Genomic DNA, 23,345 nt, shown 5'->3' with positions numbered 1-23,345 from the left:
CGAGAGTGCCCTTGGTCTCACAGCTTCTTTCATCAAAGTATTTACAGAGGGGAAGCTCTTGAGCTGCCTGGGCCCAGGAAGGACTTGTAGTCAGAGCAGTGAGCGGTGATGAGTGCCTTGCTGAGGCAGAGAGGAACTGCTGGTGCTTGTTGCTCACAGAGAATGAGCACAAGCAGGCAACAGTTTTTTAAAGGTGTAATCTGGGGCACTGTCCCCAGGCGGGGAGATGGCCCCTCCACAGGGAAATTGCACTAACTTGTCTCCACACCAGAAAAAGACCATGTACCACTATCAACACTGAATCAGAAGTCACTTTTTTAGGGAAAAAAAAACGAAGAGCCTGACGGATCAGTGTTCTGACTCATACAATGTAGCGGTAAGAGGGAACCCTGACTACCTATTATACCTTCAGTTGTGAGTACAAAGACATATGCTATGCACATGCTGGTCAACAGACACTGCTACGAAACACTTCTGACTCAGGCACATAACACGCATGGGCAACCATGTGCGAAATACCCACAGGACCATCACTCAAAGAAAAAGGGGCTATTCATCTTGGATTTTAGTATGTATCAGTGAATTTAGTCAGTTAGATTTCAGCTTAAAAATCTACCTGAGACTGTGGCAAATTCATATATTAATGCTTGTTCATGCTTTCAGTGGGAGCAGAGCCAGTGCATTCAGTTGAACCAAATGAGCTTTAAGAGGGGGCACGTGGACCTAGAAGAGAGGAGACACACATTGTGAGTCAGAGCCAGGAGCCTGCAAGAAGCAGCTGGAAATTCCCTGGGAGGGGAGGCAGTGAGAGCCTGCAAGATAAGAGGGAAAAAAATCCTCTGGGAGTAATGGCTCAAGGTGAGTTGAAGAACTGTTTTTGATTGTTTTGCTTAACTCTGAGACAATAAAACTGCCTAAAAGAGACTGCACGCATGGCAGCGGATCATTTCGGAGGGGAGTAACCCAGCTGGGGGCCCACCATGTTAGACACTCTGCACACAGAAGAATATGCTCCCTCCATTGTAAGGTTTATAATTTTATTTTATAGCAGTTAAATCAAGAATACAGCACAACTTTAGATTAAAATATCACTCCAAGATACCAAATTAACAAAAACCATTTTTGGGTAGTCAGTTTGGAAGCTCCAGTGGTGAAATCTGGATAAGAGTTATAGTGGTTTTGCTATTTAAGGGGAGTTACACATTTTTTTCCCAGTAATCCGAGATCTTTCTGGAAAAACCCATAGTGTATTTGTTGGAAAATAAAAGTTCCTCAAAGAAAAACAAAGGAAAATGCATCAGTCATTTAAACAGCTGGAAACATTTTTGGAAACACCATATAAAAGAGGGAGTCATTTTCATTTAGAATCATGTTTCCTCTTCTATAATGAGCAGCACAGTGGCTATACAATTCATTCTCAAGAGACTTGATCATGTCCACTGTTTTATTTCCCAAAGATTATTTCCCAAAATAAAAAACAATGGAGTTGACAAATTTTGTTGCAAAAATCCAAGGCAAGAATTGATTATTAATTTATTTGCCCATTAGCTCTCCTGACACAGACTCCCCCAGTCAGTCACAATCCTAAAAGCTAAGAATTTGAGTGTAAATGAACTCAGGGTACTCTGTTGTGAAAAAAACATCCTCTCTGTAGAATGAGAGAATCAGCCATAACTCAGGGCGGGGCCACGGGGGCACTTTCCCTCCACCCGGGAATGGAACTTGGACATTGTTTGCTGCACTCTGGGCATCATTGCTAGTTTGGGGGTGACTAACCTGCTGTCTTAGGGATGGTGAATGTGCTGCCTCTGTATCCCATTACTGCTGCAGCTACTGCCAACCGTGAAGCTACACAGCTCCTGTCTTGGGAGTCCTGCAGAGAAGGGCTAGTGGCAGAGTCCAACTTGCCTGGGAAAGTGGAGACTGTCAGCCTCATGCTGTAGTCAAACTTCTGTGCCTTTTGTTAGTGCAGCTTGTCCCAACTGACAGCAGTGGCATGAGTGCTCCTCACTCCTCCCTCACCCTTCCCAATAATGTCTCCACTTCCCACCCCTCCGAGGTAAAGTCCTCTTCAACCTCCATCTCTCGCTGTCTGATGTGGGTCAAAACCCCAACTGTGGCAGTATGTGAGCCTTCCATGGACTATGACCATCTATGGATTAAATGGGGAGCATGGTTTGTGTCATGTGTCGTGTATGCAAGAATGTTGTGACACCACATATGTGAGCAGTTCAGAGGAAACATTGGCCACAATGAAAATTAGGACCCCACTGTGCTGTACAAACCCTCCCTTTGTCACAACTAGCTATTTAAATGTGTTGATCCAGATAGTTATGGTTAGCTTGATCCTCTGGATGATACATGTAAAAAATTAATTTTAATTATTCCAATCTTGTAATTCAAATCAGCATTCAGAGGTCTTTGAGTCCCTTGTAATACTCCATGAACGGTTGGTATAATGTTGTGATAATTGGGCCTACAAAAATTGCGAGCTCAAATGTAAGAAGTTTACAAACATTCATTAAATGGTACAATAACCTATAACAACAATGTTGATGGAAAAAGGTATGAGACAGAATAACTGAATTAATCTAAATAAAAAGGCCAAGTTGATATAGTTCCAGGACTATGATGAAATTATGCTTGTTTAAAAAAAGTGAGATATGGAACAAGTTAATGAGCCGGAATGAATGTGTCAGATATTAGGTTTAATCAGTTGACCAAAAAAAAAAAAAAAAAAAAAGGTGATAAGCTATTCCACCAATAACTCCCTTTCAGGATCCTTAAAACAAAGATTATGTGGGGAAAGGTGCAATGAAACACAAATGAAAAGAAAACATACGGCGGCTACTACAGCAAGCTTCACTATTCACGGTTTCCACACACACCTAGTCTCTTGGTATCTGGGGTCTTTGTCGTCCTGATCTTAGAGGGGACCAGACCAGACAGAGGGATATCTAGATGACATTACCACCCTACCAGCATCAGCAGAATCCTAAACACTATGTGGACTGACAGTTACCACCATCTTTGATACCATCTAAAAGGATGTCCATCATAAACATTATTTTTTCTAAAATCATCTCCAGCTACAGGGAAAGAGAAAGAAAGAAGCTTGTTAAAACAACACTGTACATTTACATGTGTTTTAGCTGATTTTTCTTCTTTTCTATTTCATTCATAAAAGGTTAAAAACTGCTTAATAGCGTGTTTGCCATGGTACTAAGCTGCCTGAGGGCCTCTGCTTACTGAACCCTGGATCATGTTTAACACTGTTTAATGTCATACAGTAACTGAAAAAAGCCTTAAAAAATGAGTGGTCCTGTAACACCTTAGAGATTAAGAAAAAAATTGTTTATCATGAGCTTTTGTGGGCACAACCCACTTCCTTCAGATGAGTGGAGCAAGAGGCACAGAACATAATGCCTCCCATACTGGGTCAGACCAAAGGTCCATCTAGCCCAGTATTCTGTCTGCCAACAATGGCCAATATCAGATGGCTCAGAGGGAGAGAACAAATCAGGTAACCAACACGTGATCCCTCCCGTCACCCATTTTCAGACAAATGTGCACAGAGGAGCACATAAACCCCCAAATGTAAAACAGAAAAAGAGGGGATAGGAGGAGGAGAAAAAAAATTGTCAAAGTGTCCATGCTAAATGAGGTCCGTGCTAAATGAGTGGGCTGTAAGTGTCCGATTCTTCGCTTTTGATGTCATTTGGGTGTTGAATATAACGGCCCATCCAGATAATGAGTTATAACACGTATTCCATCTAATTTAGTAGAAAAATAGCAATGCGTATTATGGTATCCTATGAGAAGGCTAAGTATACATAACATGTGGGTGGTAGGTGTTGGCATCTAAATCCAGAGCAAATAGTTTAAATGTTCCTAATAATTTCTCATTTAGTTTATACAAAATGGTTAACTACAGTATGGTAAATTTAAAAGAGTTTCCCACATTTCCTCTTTAGGGATGAACTTCCTCTTTAGGGATGAACTAAGTACAGAATATAATACTGTAAATGTGAAACAGACTGTGCTCCCAGGAGTTAACTTGTTGACCACTGTTGAAAATGTACCCGTTATTTTGCTAGGTTAAGAAATTTCATATTTAATTAAAATATGGCTTAATGATTTAAATCACATAAATTAAAATAGTTAAATATCAGATAGGAATAGGATAATTGTACTAACAATTTAAGCACCGGTAAATACCCTGAACACGTACAGTAGAACCTCAGAGTTATGAACTGACCAGCCAACCACACACCTCATTCAAAATCAGAATTATGCAATCAGGGAGCAGCAGAGACCAAAACACCTGAAAAAAGCAAATACCATACAATACAATCTTAATCTACTTAAAAAATTAAAGAAAAGCAGCATTTTTCTTCTGCATACGGTAGGCATACCTTCAATCTTTGTTCTCTTTTCCTGACTTGCTCTCTATGCCACTCCTCCATTTTGAAATAGAGGAAAAATATCATCTGCTTCATATATGCTCTCTCACAAAAAATTTCTTCCCTCCATATCCTTTTTCCTCCATCCCTCTCATATGCTCCATGTCCCTCATTCCATTCCCCATAAAAGTTCCCCCTGTAACAATAATGTCTCTGGTTTCTCCACTTCTCCCCAGTTTCTCTTCTGTGGATAGCAATTCAGGCTGATTTTCACTCTCTCTCTGATGCAGAATATCTCATGGCCTTCTGTAAAGAACAGGGTCAAAAAGCTTGACAAGTACTGGTGTGAGAAGGTACTATACAAACAACCCCAAGCCATGACAGTTTTGCACTAATCCAGATATCCACAATTGTGTATTGAAAGAAGTCTCATTCCTGCCACCCATTTTTGTGAAGGGCTAGATTTATAGATAGCCACACATTCATAAGGTACATGTCAAAGAGCATTTTCCTAGCAGTCTGATGCTAGACCATTTGAAACTTTAGCCTGTCATCTTCTTAAATGAAACCACATACAAACCCTTAAAACAAACTATTTATTTTAAGATTGGATGGGTAAGAATCTTCATTTTGTTCTTTCACGACTGTTCATTGAGAAGCAGAAACAAATAGCTTCAGCAGTACTATGTCCATCGTTGTTAAGACTGGTGCTGTCCTCTATAAAACCAATCAGTTCAGCTCCATGTTATTCAGAGTCCATGAAGAATGTTTCAAAGTCCTGATCCAAGTCTGAAACAAGGGCATCCACGAAGTCTTCAACAGAAGGCGACTTCTGAAGCATACCTATGGAAAGGAGCAAAAGAACCTCTCAGTGAGAATCAAATCAACGCAAAGCCCTTGACAATGTTTACCTGAACTAGTCTGTCATACTCCAGTACCACTACTGTGATTTTTCACAAAGACACATGCAACCATTCTATGTGGAGATTAACCAGCCTACTTCCTAGCTATCTATCTGACCCTCATCACCATAGTATCGGAGAGCCTCATAATTATTAACAGATATTATCATCTCAACAGGGCTATGAGCCAGGAAGTATTATCTTCATTTTACAGATAGAGAAATGAGGCACAGGATAGAGTAAATGACTTTGGACACACAGGAAACCTGTGTCTAAGTGGGAAACTGACCACTGATGTACTGAGTCTCAATTCAGCACCCTATCTACTATAAGATCATACTTCCTACACTGGAAATGCCTGATGATCAATCTGTCACTATGCACTACATATAGAAACCAAACCATAAATACTTGAATACTGTGTACAGATGTGGTCTCCTCACCTCAAAAAAGATATTTTGGCCTTGGAAAGGGTTCAGAAAAGGGCAACTAAAATGATTAGGGATTTGGAACGGGTCCCATATGAGGAGAGGTTAAAGCGACTGGGACTTTTCAGTTTAGAAAAGAGGAGACTGAGGGGGGATATGATAGAGGTATATAAAATCATGAGTGGTGTGGAGAGGGCTGATAAAGAAAAGTTATTTATTAGTTCCCATAATATAAGGACTAGAGAACACCAAATGAAATTAATGGGTAGCAGGTTTAAAACTAATAAAAGAAAGTTCTTCACACAGCGTGTTGTCAACCTGTGGAACTCCTTGCCAGAGGAGGCTGTGAAGGCTAGGACTATAATAGAGTTTAAAGAGAAGCTGGATAAATTCATGGAGGTTAGGTCCATAAAAGGCCAGGGGATAAAATGGTGTCCTTAGCCTCTGTTTGTCAGAGGCTGGAGAGGGATGGCAGGAGACAAATCGCTTGATCATTGTCTTCGGTCCACCCTCTCTGGGGCACCTGGTGCTGGCCACTGTCGGTAGACAGGATACTGGGCTAGATGGACCTTTGGTCTGACCCAGTACGGCCGTTCTTATGTTCTTATGTACATTTACATTTTATCCCTTGGAAAGCTCCATTTCTCCCCCACATTCTTTGACATCCCTCATGGTATTTATACCTCCGCCCCCCCAAATCATTAACATACACACCTAAATCATGACACATAACCTTCCAGCTATAAATCCTGTCACACCTTCTCCTCTCCCCCATCTCATTTCTCTTGTGTTCACTTGTCTTGTTACATACAAATTTAAAGCTCAATCTTGTAAAACATGCATCAAGCTTTCTTGAACTAGGGCCATATTTTACTGGCATATTAAATGCATCACACCCTTTTGTTGCTGTCTAAATAATAAAATCATGTGGGTCTAAGCGTGTTTAACTTACATAATGCAAGAATTATGTTCCTATTTTATACAAATTTACAAATACTTAGTCTACATAAAAACTCTACAGTATTGTTCCTGAACATAAAATTTAACTAGCGAATTTTGCAGACTTTTTGTTTTGCAGGTGGGGGGGGGGGGGGGAAATCATATCACCTAACTTGCTCTAATCTAATTAACCAAGAAGATTCTATCTATTCAAATCAGATAGTTTCCCTGTGTACAATGGAATTTATATTTTTAAACAGTCAACTCAAAATGGATTTGCAACAGTGCCCTTTTAAAGGAAAAAAACATGTTTTTGATAAAGAATCAGAATATACTGTCTAAATTATTTTCAGCTGTTACTGTAATAAAAATGCATTACTCTGCATTGTGTACTTACTGTGCGTTTATTCATTATTAATATTTTAAACACTTTAAAAGGAAGTTACATTACTTGTACTGGAAAAACATCAAAAACAGCTAATCCAAAGCCGATTAGTGTGCTGCTTTAAAGTGATTCGTCCTCCCTGACAAAACTGCCAATGTAAATATAACCTTGCTCAACCCTTTACTATAAGTACACAGTGCACATTTTCTTACATTCTTTCATATCCTTAGACCATTTGGTTTCAGTGGGAATAATAATTGCAGCATTTATGAAAAACAAAATCTTTTAGTGCATCTTTTAAAATAAAATCTGACTGGAGCCAACTGGCTTCATTAGACATTTCTTGTACATTAAGTAATTGCTAAGTACAATAGTTCAAAAAGAAAGAAAGAAAGAAAGAAAGAAACCAAGTCTCCAGGCCATTTTGCATAGTTAGTAAAAGACTTTCCTTGCTAGGCTCTCTCAGCATCCTGCTTTTAATTAGGCTTCAGTGTATATTGCAAGTGTCAACATGAATTGCCATTTCACAGCTGAGTAATATCAAGAAATAAAGGAAAAACAAAAAGATTCACATTGCAGACAATTAAAATGCACGCCAATAACATTTCTACTCAGATATTTTCAATATCAAAGGGAACAGAAAATTGGATATTTTTAACAACTCAATACACACACACACACACACACACACACACACACACACACACACACACACACACACACACAACTTTTTTCTCTTTAGTACAATAGAACGTGGCTTATACCTTTAGTTCACAAAGACAAGTGAGAGACTTTTGCAGAAGATTATGTGGGTGCAGCTTACAGAAACACATACTTCTTTTTAGAAATCCACTACAGAGAATGGAAAAACAAACTCTGTATTGAATGAAGACCTGCAAGATGTCTGCCTCTATCCCAAAAACACCTGCTCACTGCACAGAAGGTATTCACTCTATGTCTAGGGTGACCATATTTCCCTATACCCAATATGGGACACCAAGGAGGGGGGCTGCAGGTACTTGAAGCTTTAGCCCAAAGAGGGGAGGGGGGCGGCTACAGGCACTCAGGGCTTTAGCCCCACAGTGCGGGGGGGGGGGGGGGTGAAGGCAGCTGCCAGGGCTCAGAGCTTCAGCCCTACAGCAGGGGGAGCTGCCAGCGCTCGGGGCTCCAGCCCCACACTGGAAGGAGCGGGGAGGAAATGAGATGAGGGTGGGAGCTGAGCCCCGTGGCAGGTGTCGCCCAGGAATGGGGCCTTCTGCTCCATGGCGGGTAGGGGGCCGCCCAGGAAAGGGGCTGCAGCCAGAAGTGGAGGTGCCAGAGAAAGGGGTTTCAGCTGGGGGGGGGGGGGAGGAGAGCAGTGGTCAGGACTTCAGCCCCACATTCCTGAAAGACTGGCAGGCTTCCCCCCTTCTTTAAGGTGCACAGGGAGGAGACAAACACACTATTACCTGGTTTCTCTCTCGGCACTCTGCTTGACTCCACACACTATGTGCTGGTGCCAGTTTTACCATCAGCCACAAACAGGAGGCTGCTGCGGCTGTGCTGATGGGGGAACTCAAGGACCAGCAGGGGGTGTTCAAATACATTTTGCCCCTTTAAAAAAAAAAGTTGGGATGCCTAGGAGAGAGCTTAAATATGGGGCAGTCCCAGTACAAATGGGATGGATGGTGACCCTATCTATGTCTGGATCTCCTCCTCCCAAGTGAGTTGGTTTGCTAGAGGACATGTATATTGCCACACTACAGGCACGTCAACACTGCAGGACAAAAGTCAAATTAAGATGACGTAGCTGAAGTTACATCAATTGCGTAGCTGAAGTTGAAATAGCTTAACTGGGCTTTTGGCACTGTGTACACATCTCTTCCTTCGACTTCCCTTACTCATCGTGGAATGAGGGCTACAGGAGTCAGAGTAAGAAGTCCTCTATCTTGGGCTTGCTGTGTAGGCATGACTATGTTATTTCGAAATGACGACAGTTATTCTGAAATAATACTGCTGTATAAACATAGCCCATCAGCTCTGGAGAAATCCCAGTGAACAATACAGGCAGTCCCCGGGTTACATACAAGATAGGGACTGTAGATTTGTACTTAAGTTGAATTTGTACTTAAGTCGGAACTGGTGTCCAGATTCAGCCGCTGCTAAAACTGACCAGAGGCTGACTACAGGAAGCCCGAGGCAGAGTTTCTCTGCCCCGGACTTCCTGGAATCAACCGCTGATCAGTTTCAACAGCAGCTGAATCTGGATGCCTGGGACAGGGCAGCTGGGGTGCTGCCGGGTAGGTCCCCGCAGCGCCGCACCTCGGCGCTGCGGGGACCAACCCGGCAGCACCCCAGCTGCTCTACCCCAGGCGTCCTCAAGTCACCTGCTGCTGAAACTGATCAGCGGCTGATTCCAGGAAGCTCGGGGCAGAGAAACTCTGCCTCGGGCTTCCTGTAGTCAGCCGCTGGTCAGTTTCAGCAGCAGCTGACTTGGGGATGCCTGGGGCAGAGCAGCTGGGGTGCTGCTGGGTTGGTCCAGTAGCGCCGCTCCTAGGCGTTACTGAACCAACCTGGCAGCACCCCAGCTGCTCTGCCCCAGGCGCCCTGATTCAGCTGCTGCTGAAACTGACCAGCAGCGGCTGAATCAGGACACCTGGGGCAGAGCAGCTGGGGTGCAGCCGGGTTGGTCCAGTAGCGCCGAGGAGCGGCGCTGCAGGACCAACCGGCAGCACCCCAGCTGCTCTACCCCAGGCGTCCGCGAAAAAAGCCTGGTCTGCTGGAGGGGGGGGGGGGGAGGTGTGCACTAGTTGCGCCCCCCCCCCCCCCAGCAGACCATGGAAACGCGGGCGGCGGGACTGAGACGCGCCACGGTGCCGCCGCCCGGGTCCTCCGCGGCTTTGCTCCGCATCTCCCTGGTCTGCTGGGGGACCCCAGCAGACCAGGGAGACGTGGAACAGCTTTTCTCGCCCCGGAGGACGCGGGCGGCGGGACTGCGGCACGTCTGGGCGGTCCCGCCACCCGCATCCTCTGGGGCGAGAAAAGCCTCATTCGTAAGTACAGATCTGACAGAAGTCGGATCCGCATAACTCGGGGACTGCCTGTACAGCCAAGTGGGTACTATTTTTCAGCAGCTCTTTGTGCAGTGGGTATACTGCACTTGGGGACGTCTCGAGGTCCCTTCCAGTCCTACTATTCTAAGATTCTATACTCCTCTAAGGAGGCCTCAAAGGGCAGCTGCCAGCTCCATTGCAACTTAGCTGTGTGAAGGGAACAGGGGTGGTCAAGCCACCAAAAATCTACCCATTGTCTGTGCCTGTAACTGAACCATTTCCACACTATCCTGCATCCTCTTCCTGTTGGATTTTCCATGGGAAAGGGTGATCAGGAACATGTTAACAGGGTACACTGATTTTTGTGATGCCATGTAAAAATAACTATGGACAAAGAGTATGTCAGAAAATACTTTAAGAACTCATTACAAACACAATTGGCCTATCCAGATGATATACATCTAGGGTGTCAAAAGTATTAGCTAACAAACTTATAGACCATTAACAAACTTCCTTGAAAAATTGACCATCAGGTATGCAAAGAAGAAAAACAAAACACAGGACTGCATGGTTTTCAAAAAAAGGAAAGAAAGGGGATTCAGTGAATTATCTTCCAGTAAATTTAAATTTCTTCCCTTAGCACAATAGCAACACAGTTAAAAAAATAAAACCTTACCCTATAGAAATTATAAAATGTGTGAATACATGGAACACTAAAATATAACTGGATGTTTATACAGATAAGCAGTCAAAAAATTCCGTATTTTAAAAATCATTGTAAGTTACAGGCAGTCCCCGGGTTACATGGATCCGACTTACATCGGATCCCTACTTACAAACGGAGGGAGGCAACCCCGCACTAGCTGCTTCCCCCCAGCAGACCAGGGAGACACGGAGCGGCTTTTCTCAGCAGACACCTCAACTTGAGAATAAAGGACTGAGGGAAGTGAGGTGTGGGAGAATAAAACTGAGCTCTGGAGAAATGTTTGGCTAGAGTTTCCCCTACAATATATACCAGTTCCGACTTACATACAAATTCAACTTAAGAACAAACCTACAGTCCCTATCTTGTACGTAACCCGGGGACTGCCTGAATTTCAAATTGGCTTGCATAAGAATATTTATGTAGATTTAAAACTGGTTAAAAGGACTGGTTAAAAACAAAGGAAAGAAAAGTACCAGATCTTGTTCCAAACAAACGATTTTATATACTCATCTTGAACATTCCACTATCAGACACGCAATGGTAATTTTATTTGACCCTCTACACAGAAGTTGCATCATTTGAGAACGCAAATGGATGTCTCATTTATCACTGCAATGACATACTGCATGGCTGTTATCTTTCAACAGCTGCATTTAAAGAATCAGAGGAGGTGGCATCAGGACTATCTGCTGAATAAATTCTATCAATGCAAAAAGAGCAAGCCCTGATTAAATAAAGTACTACAGATTCTAAAGTAAAGATCCCAAACACTTTAATTAAGAATAATGCCACTGCTGTGTTTTAATCTATTACTGGATGGAGGAAGACCAACTACCAAATCATAATGGTCCCTTTTGGCATTTAACACTATGAACCATAATACATACACGCACAACACTCCAGTCTATTTATTAGTGAGATATCCAAGACTGTGGGTTGCAGTTTTTAAAGCTGTGAGTGCGAATGCATTTTGTACATTCAGCTTGACTCCCACTCCAGATCAGACTCTCCCAAGCCTAGGGCAATCGTGTTGCTCTGCTTTGAAGTTTTCTTCTATGTTATAGCACTGTGGTTAACCACACCCTCTCTGAGGCTGGTTAACTATAACTTTCAACCACCTGCAATTGGGAAAACTATTAAAAAAAACCTGTGATCTCTGTCCCTCTGAAACAATTGATTTGGACTTATTTAGTTTGGGCCAATATCTAATGCTGTTCATAACTGACATTATAACAACACTAGCATTTATATAAGCTCCTTATACATAAAGGGCATGTCTATACTACGCGGAAGATTGACACTCCTGAAGTCAATCTTCTGGTGTTCAATTTAGTGGATCAGGTATGGACCTGTAGATTGAACACTGAGGGCAGCTCCAGCCAGCATCTGGTTCTCCTTTTTTGAGGAGTAAGGGAAGCCAATAGGAACATTTGCTCCCATCAGCCTCCTGTGGTGTGGATAGCATGAAAATGTGGATAGCATGAAAATGTGATTTAAGGTTTGTCGACTCCAACTATGTAATTATTTCGACCTTCTGCTGGTGTGTGGACCAGGCCTCAGAGAGATGGGCAAACATTATTTAAAAGCTTTACAGGGCCTCCAAGAGGTAAGTATAATTTTATATATGGAGAACCAGAGATAAGGGCCTGATCTGCAAAACTGCACAAGAGCAACTGCCTGCCTTATTTGTATATGTGATTACTTTGCACATGTATATTGAGTATTTGTGCACAAAAGTGGATAATTATGTTATCTACCCACAATACAGTCATTGTATGAATGATTTAGGAACACAACTGCACATCTATTTTACAAGGGCACTTTGAAAATCTCCCTTCAGAGGCTGATTTTTAAAAGACATAAATAAGTTATAACACTTAGGGTCTGCACTCCCCTTTGTGCTTGCTCTCAGGATTGGATGGTAAGTTAGAATGGTGTGATCAAGGCACTACACTGAACACCATTCTACCTATTTATTCTGAAGTGCTGCACACTGGGATTTTGTGATACAAAGCAAAACATGGATCTTTAACATCAACGTTGGCTCTTGGCACAGGGGGGTAAATGGATTTCATGTCGTAACTGTCTTTTCCTTTAAACACCAAATGATGGCTTCTTGAACAAAATGTAACTGAAGTACTTTTCTATTTGTGGTTCCTACAGTACATATTTGTGTATAGGAAATAATTGATCATGCCACAGAATTAGCATCATGAGAAATTTTTTAATGGACTTCGTGGTGCCCCCACATCTTTTAAAATAGTGATACAAATTGCTATTGACGATGGGAGTAAAATTCAAACAGATGTGTAAGTCTCAGTTCCTTAATTAAAGGAATCTCTACACTGATTCAAGTCCTACATCTTCCTTATCAGTGAATCTGAGGGATCATGTGAGAGAACAACTGAAGATAGGACTATATCTAAACATTAAAAAAAATAAAAATGAGATAACATCTGAGAAGTAACAAAGAAACTAAACAACATCTGAGAAGTGACAAAGAAAGTGTCGTCATATACAATGCATTGAGAAGGCGATTTTACCAAAGAGCCAATGGAAATTATTAAAAATGGCCAGCTAAGCACTGACACATACATTAAACTTTTACAAGGGAAAAGCTTTGTGTATGGTTAACCAGTAATTAGACTTCCACAAGCGTATCTCTACCTAAAATCAGAACCGAAATAATGAAATTTATAATTTTAAAAATCCTATGACTATGAAATTGACCAAAATGGACCATGGATTTGGTAGGGCCCTGAGTATAACGTTGCAACAAGAGCAATGGAGTCAGGAATCATGTGTTAACATTTCTGACGACATCACTGACTTGCTATGTGAAAATAGCCACACTGTTTTTTTTAATTTTTAAAATGGATGTACCAATACTTAGCTACCTAACTCTGGGTGTTTTGAAGCTTAATAATAAGAGCTTCAGTTGAAAGGCATTACATAACTGTTAAGTCTATTATCATCATCATCATCATCATCAAGTAACCAGCTTGCAAATTTTAATACTGATGCAATCTTGTTCAGCGTGCATATAGAATGTCACAAAAAGTTATTTACTCTGGACATATAAATACATAAAGATTTAAAGAGTCACAGTAAAGAATGTCAAACTTATTTCAAAAGCTTCAGAGGGGTAGCCGAGTTAGTCTGTAACAGGAAAAACTTAAAACACAACACATAGTCTGGCAGCACTTTAAAGACTAACAAAACATGTAGATGGGTTCAAACACATTTGCCTAAATTTTTCCAAAATCTATATCCATTCTTTTCCAACTGATGAGAGACTTGATTTAAGAGTACAGATCACATTATTATTTGCTCCAAAAGGAACAAATATGAGAAGATAGCTTCAGGTGGGATACTGATCAAACCAAATGATGTTACAATCTTTAATCTCCTTTTACAGCGAGAGTGCATTAGCAAAATGCTGACAACCTGAAATGCTTTGGTGCTATCCAAGTGAAACAGGACATCAACAATGATTTGGATGATAACCTTTCAGTTAACACACACGTAAAAAAAAGTAACACAAACTTTAAACAAAAATTGAAGATGGTTTCTCTCTCCTTTTCAGAGTACTGTATCTGACTGGTACCTTTGAATTCTATGAATCATTTTGTAAGAGATCCCTTTTCAACACATTATTCCCCCGCTGTTTGGATCTCAAAATATTTTATTCTTGGTATTACCATGAGTTCTAACAGTCTATGAAGCATAATGTGAGATCTACTCTATTACATTAGGTAAATCTACTTTACATATCCCCTTTAGTAAATCCTATTAAAACTTTGGTTTAGTATAAAGGACTGGAGAGGGAACTATTGTTAAATTAACTATTCTCTAATCTTGAGCACTGGTGTTTGCCAAAAAGTACATAACAGGAACAGGAAAAGACAGTCACAGAAACAAAACAATCTTCCTTTTCTTTTACCTTGAACCATGAGCATGGGCTCTTTTCCACCACCATGCGCCAGCATCTCTCTGCGATAACGCTCACCCATTGCCCTGAAAGAACAGACAGATAATATTACAGACACCTGCACACACAACCTGTTCAGCTTTCAGTCATACTTGTCTCTGGTTTCTTTACAGAACAAACACAGCTATAGATCTCATAAACCTGCCACGTTTAGACAATGACTGCTTTCATCATACATCAGAGAAAGGCACACTGTTTAAAATTATGCAAGAATGAACTAAGCTAGATAGATTTGATAGCTTCTGTACCTAATGACTGGAAGACAGCTAATGTGACACAGTCTTAAAAAGGGGCTGTAGAGGTGCTCATCACAATTACACACCAGTAAGTAACTTCAGTCCTGGGCAAATTGGTTGAAACTAGAGTAAAGAACAGAATTGTCAGACACTTAGATGAACATAATTTATTGGGGAAAGTCAACATGGATTCCGTAAAGGGAAATCACGCCTTACTAATCTACTACAGTTCTTTGGGGGGGGGGGGGGGGGAGAGTCAACAAGTATGTGGACAAGGGATCCAGTGGATATAGAGTACTTCGGTTTCCAAAAAGCCTTTGACAAGGTCCCTCATCAAAGGCTTTTAAGTAAAGTAAGTTATCATGGGACAAGAGGGAAGGTCCTCTCATGGACTGATAACTGGTTAAAAGGGTAGGAATAAATGGTCAGTTTTCAGAATGGAGTGTGGTAACTAGTGGTGTCCCTCAAGGGTCCATACTCGGACCAATCCTATTTAACCTATTTATAAACGATCTGGAGAAAGGGGATAAACAGTGAGGTGGCAAAACTTGCAGATGATATTAAACTGCTCTAGATAGTTAAGAACAAAGCAGACAGTGAAGAGCTTCAAATGGATCTCACAAAACTAGGGGATTGGGCAATAAAATGGCAAATGAATGCTAATGTTGATAAATGCAAAGTAATGCACTTTGAAAAAATAGTCCCAACTATAAACACAAAATGATGGGGACTAATTTAGCTATAACCACTCAGAGATCTTGGAGTCATTGAGGATAGTTCTCTGAAAAAAATCCACTAAACATGCAGCGGCAGTCAAAAAAACAAACAGAATGTTAGGAATAATTTAAAAAGGGATAGCGAATAAAACAGAATATCCTATTGCCTCTATATAAAACCACGGTATGCCCATATCTTGAATAGTGCGTGGTCACCTCATCTCCAAAAGAGATATAGTGACATTGGAAAAAGTTCAGAAAAGGGCAACAAAAATTATTAGGTGTTTGGAATGGGTTCCATATGAAGAGAAATTAAAAAGACTGGGTCATCTTAGGAAAAAAAGGAGACTAAGGGGAGGACTGGGTAGGGGTGGAGGTGGAGGGAGAGATATGATAGAGGTCTATAAAATCATGACCGATATGGAGAAAGTGAATAAGTAAAAGTTATTTACTTTTCCCCGAAACATAAGAATTAGGAGTCATCAAATGAAATGTATAGGTAGAAGGTTTAAATCAAACTAAAGGAAGTTTTTCTTCACATCGCACACAGTCAACCTATGCAACTCCTTGCCAGAGGATACTGTGAAAACCAGGGCTTTAACAGTCTTCAAAAAGGAAGTAGATACATTCATGGAGGTTAGGTCCATCAATATTTATTAGCCAGAACAGGTAGGAATGGTATTCCTCGCCTCTGTTTGTCAGAGGCTGGAAATGGGTGACAGGAGGAGAGGGATCACTTGATGATTACCTGTTCTGTTCACTCCTTCTGGGGCATCTGGCATTGGCCACTGTCGGAAAACAGGATACTGGGCTAAATGGACCTTTCGTATGACCCAGTATGGCTGTTCTTATGATATTTATAAAAATAAAGTTGTTTTATGCTATATTCTACTGAGTCTTCACTGTTGTATGGGGGTGAAATTAATTGGTCTGCTTAGGACACTTAGCTAAGATGTAAGAACTGTTTGGAATTTGTCATTTGTCAGTATAGACACACAATAATGTAACATAACATTTTAAAATGAAAATGTCAATTTGTCAAAATAATACAAATAAAGGTTAATGATTCCACTTTGGCTGTGGATTTCCTTCCTTATCCGTATGCAAAAACTCACTTCTGCAATGTCATGAGGCAACTTGTCCCTTTTAGGGCAATCAGAACCCACTTTGCCCACACCTACTTTCTGGAAACCCACCTGGGAGTAACTGATTGCTCCAAATGGTTACTTCAAGATTAATTGGTAAATGAGAACTACAACCTAATAAAAAGGTTATGTGAGCTTAATTAACCTAGGTACATTTAGGAAGAAAGTGCTTCTAGACAAAATGCTATCAAAGAGAAGGCCAGCTCCTAGGGACAGGAAGCTCCCAGGACAGCTCATGGGGTAAGGAGCCTAGAAGATATACTACTAGAGAGAAGAAATCTCAGTTATGAGACCTACAGCTGGCAGGGCACCAGGAAAGCTTGACCCTAGCAAACAAATCTCCCTAACGATGGCAGGAAGCACAGCCTGTCAAGAACTAGAAAGTTTCCTGGGGAAGAACTACAGTTAGTCAATCTCCAAGGAAACCTAGTTCCAGGAGGGATTCTCACAAGGTAGTGGTATGAGACTGGACTCCAGGAAAGGGACCTTCTTGTAAAGAGCATGGCCCTGAACAGACGTGAGCAGTAGATTCAGGTAGGACAAATAAATTAAGATTGAACTGAAAGTCTAACACAGGAATAAAGGTTTTGCTTATGCTTTGTGCTGGCCTTTTCTGTTATTACAAGACCCTTCAAAGGATGTGCCCTCTCAGATCCGAAGGTCTGATTGTGCTTGTTTACATCTTAGTGAAGGGAAATTAAGGCGGCAGTCATGCATGGTGTCATATCTGGCTACAATAGGGTGTGTCAGGATAATCTACAAAATAGCATTCATAAAACCTTCCATGTCTCAGCAAGCACCTCACTTGTCACAGGAACCACCTATCTGAGGAAATACTATAGATAGAATATAAGTGACTAGATACAGATCTATCAAAAGTGTCTGTCCCTGCACATTAGTTGAGAGTAAAATAGGGTGCTCCATGTACCCGGTGTTTGCAGCTGCTATCTGCCTGAACAGCAAAAGACTATTCAAGGATCAAAAATGGTGACTCACTCTGAAATAAGAAGAGCTCTATGTGTCTCAAAAATCTTGTGTCTCTTATCTATAGAAGTTGATCCAATAAAAGATATTATCTTACCTACTTTGTGTCTGTGATATTCTGGCACAACACAACTACAGCTGTGCTGCTGTATCTTTTAACTACAGGCAGTCCCCGGGTTATGTACAAGGGACTGTAGGTTTGTTCTTAAGTTGAATTTGTATGTAAGTCGGAACTGGTACATATTGTAGGGGAAACTCTAGCACTAGTTAGGCCTCAGCTGGAGTACTGTGTCCAGTTCTGGGCACCACATTTCAAGAAAGATGTGGAGAAATTGGAAAGGGTACAGAGAAGAGTGACTAGAATGATTAAAGGTCTAGAGAACATGACCTATGAAGCCAGGCTTCATGAACTGGGCTTGTTTAGTTTGGAAAAAAGAAGATTAAGGGGGGACATGATAGCGGTTTTCAAATATCTAAAAGGGTGTCACAAGGAGGAAGGAGAAAATTTGTTCCTCTTGGTTTCTGAGGACAGGACAAGGAGTAATGGGCTTAAAGTGTAGCAAGGGAGGTTTAGATTGGACATTAGGAAAAAATTCCTGTCAGGGTGGTCAAATATTGGAATAAATTGCCAAGGGAGGTGGTGGAATCTCCCTCTCTAGAGATATTTAAGAACAGGTTAGATAGACATCTGTCAGGGATGGTGTAGACGGAGTTTGGTCCTGCCTTGAGGGTGGGGGACTGGACTTGATGACCTCTCGAGGTCCCTTCCAGTCCTATGATTCTATGATTTCTCCAGAGCTCAGTTTTATTCTCCCACACCTCACTTCCCTCAGTCTTTTATTCTCAAGCTGAGGTGTCTGTTGAGAAAAGCCGCTCCGCGTCTCTCTGGCCTGCTGGGGGGAGGGGTGCGCTAGCTTCGCGTCTCCCTGGACTGCTGGGGGGGAAGCAGCTAGTGCGGGGTTGCCTCACCCCGTTTGTAAGTAGGGATCCGATGCAAGTCGGATCCATGTAACCCGGGGACTGCCTGTACATTTAAACCATTCTTTAAGTGCATCAGAAAATGCTATTGCACAGGAAAGAGCCTGTGAGCTGAGACTATGGAAATAAGCATCCTTTAAGATGAGAGTGGTGTACCAGTCTCCTGAATCCCGGGAAGGGACGATGGAGGCCAGGGAGACCATGTGAAATGTCAACTTTGTGAGAGACTTGTTGAGACGATGCAGGTCCATGATGGCTCTGAAATCCCCTTTTGCTTTTGAGATTAGGAAGTAGTGGGAACAGAACTCCTTTCCTTTTAAATCCCGAGGGACCTTCTCCACCATCCCAGGTGCAGGTTTACAACCTCTTGAACAAGGGTTTGTGAGAAGGGTCCCTGAAAAAGTATAGGAAAGGGGGTGAGCTGGAGGGAGGGGCAGCCAAAAAAATGCAGAGAATAGCCCCAAGACACTATGTCCAGGACCTAGATGTCCAAAGTGACCCACAAACAGGCCAAACACTAGGATAAAAGAGAGTTCAACATAGAAGAAGGTGGATATGGGAAACTGAGGTATGCCTCTCAAAAACACCTTCAAGATGAGCACTTCTGGCACACAGAAAACTTAATCAGGCTGGGCTGCATTGGTGAGTGAAAGAAGATCCTGTCTCTTGGCATATTGTTGGGAGTGGAGCTGGCATGAACCTTACTGTCTTTTTCTTTGGCTGCAGAGATAATAAGCGAGCCTGGAGGTGGATGGGTATAAAAGTACTCAAACCCTTTGGCCAGGACAAAGTACTTTTTTTCAATCCTTTTGGAGGTGAGAGGGATGGAGGGCTGAATTTGCCAGGGTACCGTGGCAATTTTGAGTATCCCTTCATGCATTGGTAGTGTAACAGGAAGGGTAGAGGCAGAGAGGATGCTGAACCAGATGTCTGTCTGCTTGGCCATCTCCTCTACCTCCAGGCCCAATTTTTTGGCCACCTACAGAACCATGGCCTGGTAGTCTTTAGAACTGTCTGTTGTGCTGGCCATTGAGAGTCCCACAACCGCCTCATCCAGGGATGTAAACAATGACTGTACCAGCAGGAAGGGTCCCGGGGCATCATCTGCCTTGGGGCCGAAAGAGGTTGGGAGGCAAGATAGAGTCTCCGATACGCTGATCTCTGACCATGCCTTGTGCAGCAAGACCACTGCTGACAACTGTTGCTCTGAAGTAGCAGCAGACGAGCAGTGTGAAGGGGGCATTATCATGACCAGCATGCCCCATATGCTCCAATAAGGCAAATGGCTGTGCCGCCAAGGCAGCACTGCACATGTCGACATGGCTGCTGTTGGCCAACTGCACTGGAGGAGTCTGGGTGTGGAGCTGAATTGCCCTTCCATTCCAGAGAAATCCCGTTCTAGTGGCCACTGATGCTTGTGTCTGCCTATTGATCATTGCAGCTGGAAACCAGCACATGGAGTGAGAGGATTAGTACTGATATCCAAGGGAAACAATATTGGCAGGACTGGAGCGTTCACAGGCAACTGACGGTGTCAGAAGTATGGAGACTGGTGCCTTCCCCCTACGTGATCCATGTCCAGATGGCAGGGACTGCCATCATGATGCTGGTAACCCATGGGGAACCCCAGAGGATCTGTGTTGCGATGCCAGAGGTCTAAGGCACAGAGGTAGAGAGCTCTTATCTTGGCTAAAGGGATCAGCGGTGCTCCCCTAGTCTTTGATGGGTGTTAAGAGGCTGGCATGTCTTTGTAGGGAGCCTTTGCCATTTTCTGCAATATGCACAGAGCCAGCAGCTTGGGCAGAGGCCTTTGCTTTCTTGACACAGGGGGAGATTGGGAAGGCATCAGTACCATCAGGAATTTGGGTCTCCTATGACTCCTGGGAGTCAGGGTGGATCCTTTAAGGGGCTCAGGGCCTTGACCATGGAGGCATATACATGTGGCTCTGGAGCGGTCAGGTGGCCTAAAAAGGGTCCTCTGCTCCATGCCCCTTCTTGCCTGCTGCTGGGGAGCTGTGCTTGATTTCTTTTTGGGCACCGGGATGGGAGAATGCTGTCTGATGGAGCCCATGCTATACACCACAGCCAAGGGAGAATCTTGGCAGGAGAGCTTGGATGAAGGACAGCCTCCATGAGGAGAGCCTGCAAACAAATATGCTGCTCTTTCTGGGTGTGTCTAGACTACAGGGTTTTGTCGACAAAAGTGGACTTTTGTCGACAAAACTATACCTGCGTCTACACTATCACCGAGTTCTGTCAATATAACGTCGACAGAACTCAGCAGTTTTGTCGACGGTGGTAAACCTCATTTTACGAGGAATAACTCCTTTTGTCTACAGAGTTCTGTTGACAGAAGGCGTTATTGCATGTACACTGTCTTTTTCGTCAACACTGTCATGTCGACAAAGCGGCTTGCTTTGTCAACAGAACTGGATGTAGTCTAGACGCTCTTTGTTGACAGAAGCTTTGTCGACAGTATCTGTCGACAAAAGCCTCTGTCGACAAAAGCCTGTAGTCTAGATGTACCCTCTGACTCATGGGACAGAATTTTTTTACAAATACGATCCTTGTGCTTCACATGCCATGCCTCCAAGCACTCGAGGCAGCTGCTGTGGAGGTCACTTACAGGCACAGACTCATTAAACTGCAGCGATTGCCACATGGCCTCCCTGGGGTGAAGCACCACAAGGGGTGTGTCTAGACTACAGGGTTTTTTTGAAAAAAAAGTGGCCTTTTTTCAAAAAAACTTCACCTATGTCTAGACTGCTGCCGCGTTTTCGAAATTAAATTGAAAGAACGTGGCAGTTTTTTCGACTGCGGTAAATTTCATTTTACGAGGAAGAACACCTTTTTTTTTTTTTTAAAGTGCTCTTTTGAAAAAAGGCATTCTTGAATGCAAACAGGGCTTTTTCAAAAGAGGCCATCGAGACTGCCTGGGTGCTGTCTTTCGAAAAAGCGGCTTGCAGTCTAGATGCTCTCTTTCAAAAGAGGCTTGTAGTCTTGACATAGCCTGGGACTCTAACTTCTAACCACACTTAACTATTTAATACTTACTACTATAAGCAAACTATTTATAAGGCCTTAAGTCAGAAGAGACCCAAACACTAGCTCTTGCGATGCAGGGAAAGGCACTCCAACCAACCACCTATGGGCAGTAAAAAGGAACAGAGAGGGTATAGGGCCAGCAATGCCTGACATCCTGACACATGAGTGTGGCACTCAAGAGGGCGCCACAGCTGGCACTATGGATACTGATAAGGCAAAAATCTCCAACGACTGCGCACATGGGCGTGTGCACACCTATAATGTAATCAACATGAGCAAGCACTGAGAAATAACTAGGCAGAGTTATATGGAACACTGAAGGTGATGACAAGAAGCTTGTTTAATACGGACAGCTTCTTCTAGCTAAAATGGAAGTTACAGGTATTTAACACTTTTGAAAATAAAGCTTTTATTAGATGACTGCCTACAGATTTTAGTACCTCCCACTTGGCACCTACATTCTAAAATGCTGGTGCTGTATTCTTTGTATCAATGAACATGTCCTACAATTTGCATGGTTATGTTATATTTTGCTATACTTTTAAATAAACACATTCTGAAAAAAAACAAACACCACCATAAAAAAATCAAAATGTTGCTACAGATATGACAAGCAAGTTTTCTGCTTCCCACAGCTAGCACATCATTAGAATCTATTTCATGCATTGTCTCTTTACCTGTCAAATGGGTTCTTCACAAAACACTGTTTCCATACCATGGAGGCGATAGCCCTGGACATGAGGTAGGAGTAATACTTGGCACCATATCCCACAAGATGGCTGAATCTCAGCTGCCACGCCTGTAGGGAAAAGAAAACAGATTGGTAATCACATCACTTACATCCTGCCTATTATTTTGACAAGATTTTTTTCAAAAACTTCAAGAGTTACATACTAAACTGGTTCATAAATATAGCAAAATGCTTCCAAAACATTAAAACTGCAGAAATCTGACAGTATTAATGAGAAACAATGAAAGAAAAACTAGTGTCTGGAATCTCATTCTAAGAAATATTTTCTGAATTAAAGACTACATTTTTGCTATGCTAACCATTATAATTAATATTATGAGTAAGCAGAATTAGAGGCACAGAAGACTGTAAATAGTAAAAAAAAAAAAATAGCCCTCAGACATTTAATAATATTCACATTGTTTCTATTTGGCATTAAAAGAAAACGACAATTCACTTGTTACAATTAACACCACACTTTCAACATGCATAATTATAGTGTGTCACTTGAAAACGTTAAATTCATGAGCTTTTGCCAAAAACAAAGTTATAGTAGAGACTTGTGTACGTACAGTACAGTTTCCACATGCCAAAGTACAAGCTCACAGATAGATGAATTACCTCCACATGACATACCATTGTTCACAGATTTCCTTGTATGTTTATAGCAGAATATGATCTGTAATTTTCCTATTATTTGTCTATAACTGTTACTTAGTTTTATG

At 42.1% G+C, this 23,345-nt stretch overlaps 1 protein-coding gene across 1 annotated transcript in view; it reads right to left on the bottom strand.

Moving 5' to 3' along the window:
* Nucleotides 1–4,982: 4,982 nt before the first annotated feature.
* Nucleotides 4,983–23,345, bottom strand: part of MIPEP (mitochondrial intermediate peptidase) — a 108,095-nt gene continuing 89,732 nt past the window's right edge. Inside the window, exons 17-19 of the mRNA XM_075919264.1 lie at nt 22,568–22,689; nt 14,739–14,812; nt 4,983–5,246 (exon numbers count right to left, since the gene is read on the bottom strand). Of these exons, the coding sequence (XP_075775379.1) occupies nt 5,149–5,246; nt 14,739–14,812; nt 22,568–22,689 (294 nt within the window). The 3' untranslated portion in view covers nt 4,983–5,148. The remainder of the gene's footprint in view (nt 5,247–14,738; nt 14,813–22,567; nt 22,690–23,345) is intronic.

This window comes from Pelodiscus sinensis, chromosome 1, assembly GCF_049634645.1.
Source record: "Pelodiscus sinensis isolate JC-2024 chromosome 1, ASM4963464v1, whole genome shotgun sequence".
NCBI lineage: Eukaryota > Metazoa > Chordata > Testudines > Trionychidae > Pelodiscus > Pelodiscus sinensis.
Note: the sequence above shows the minus strand (reverse complement) of the source record. Positions and strands in the feature narration are given on the sequence as shown.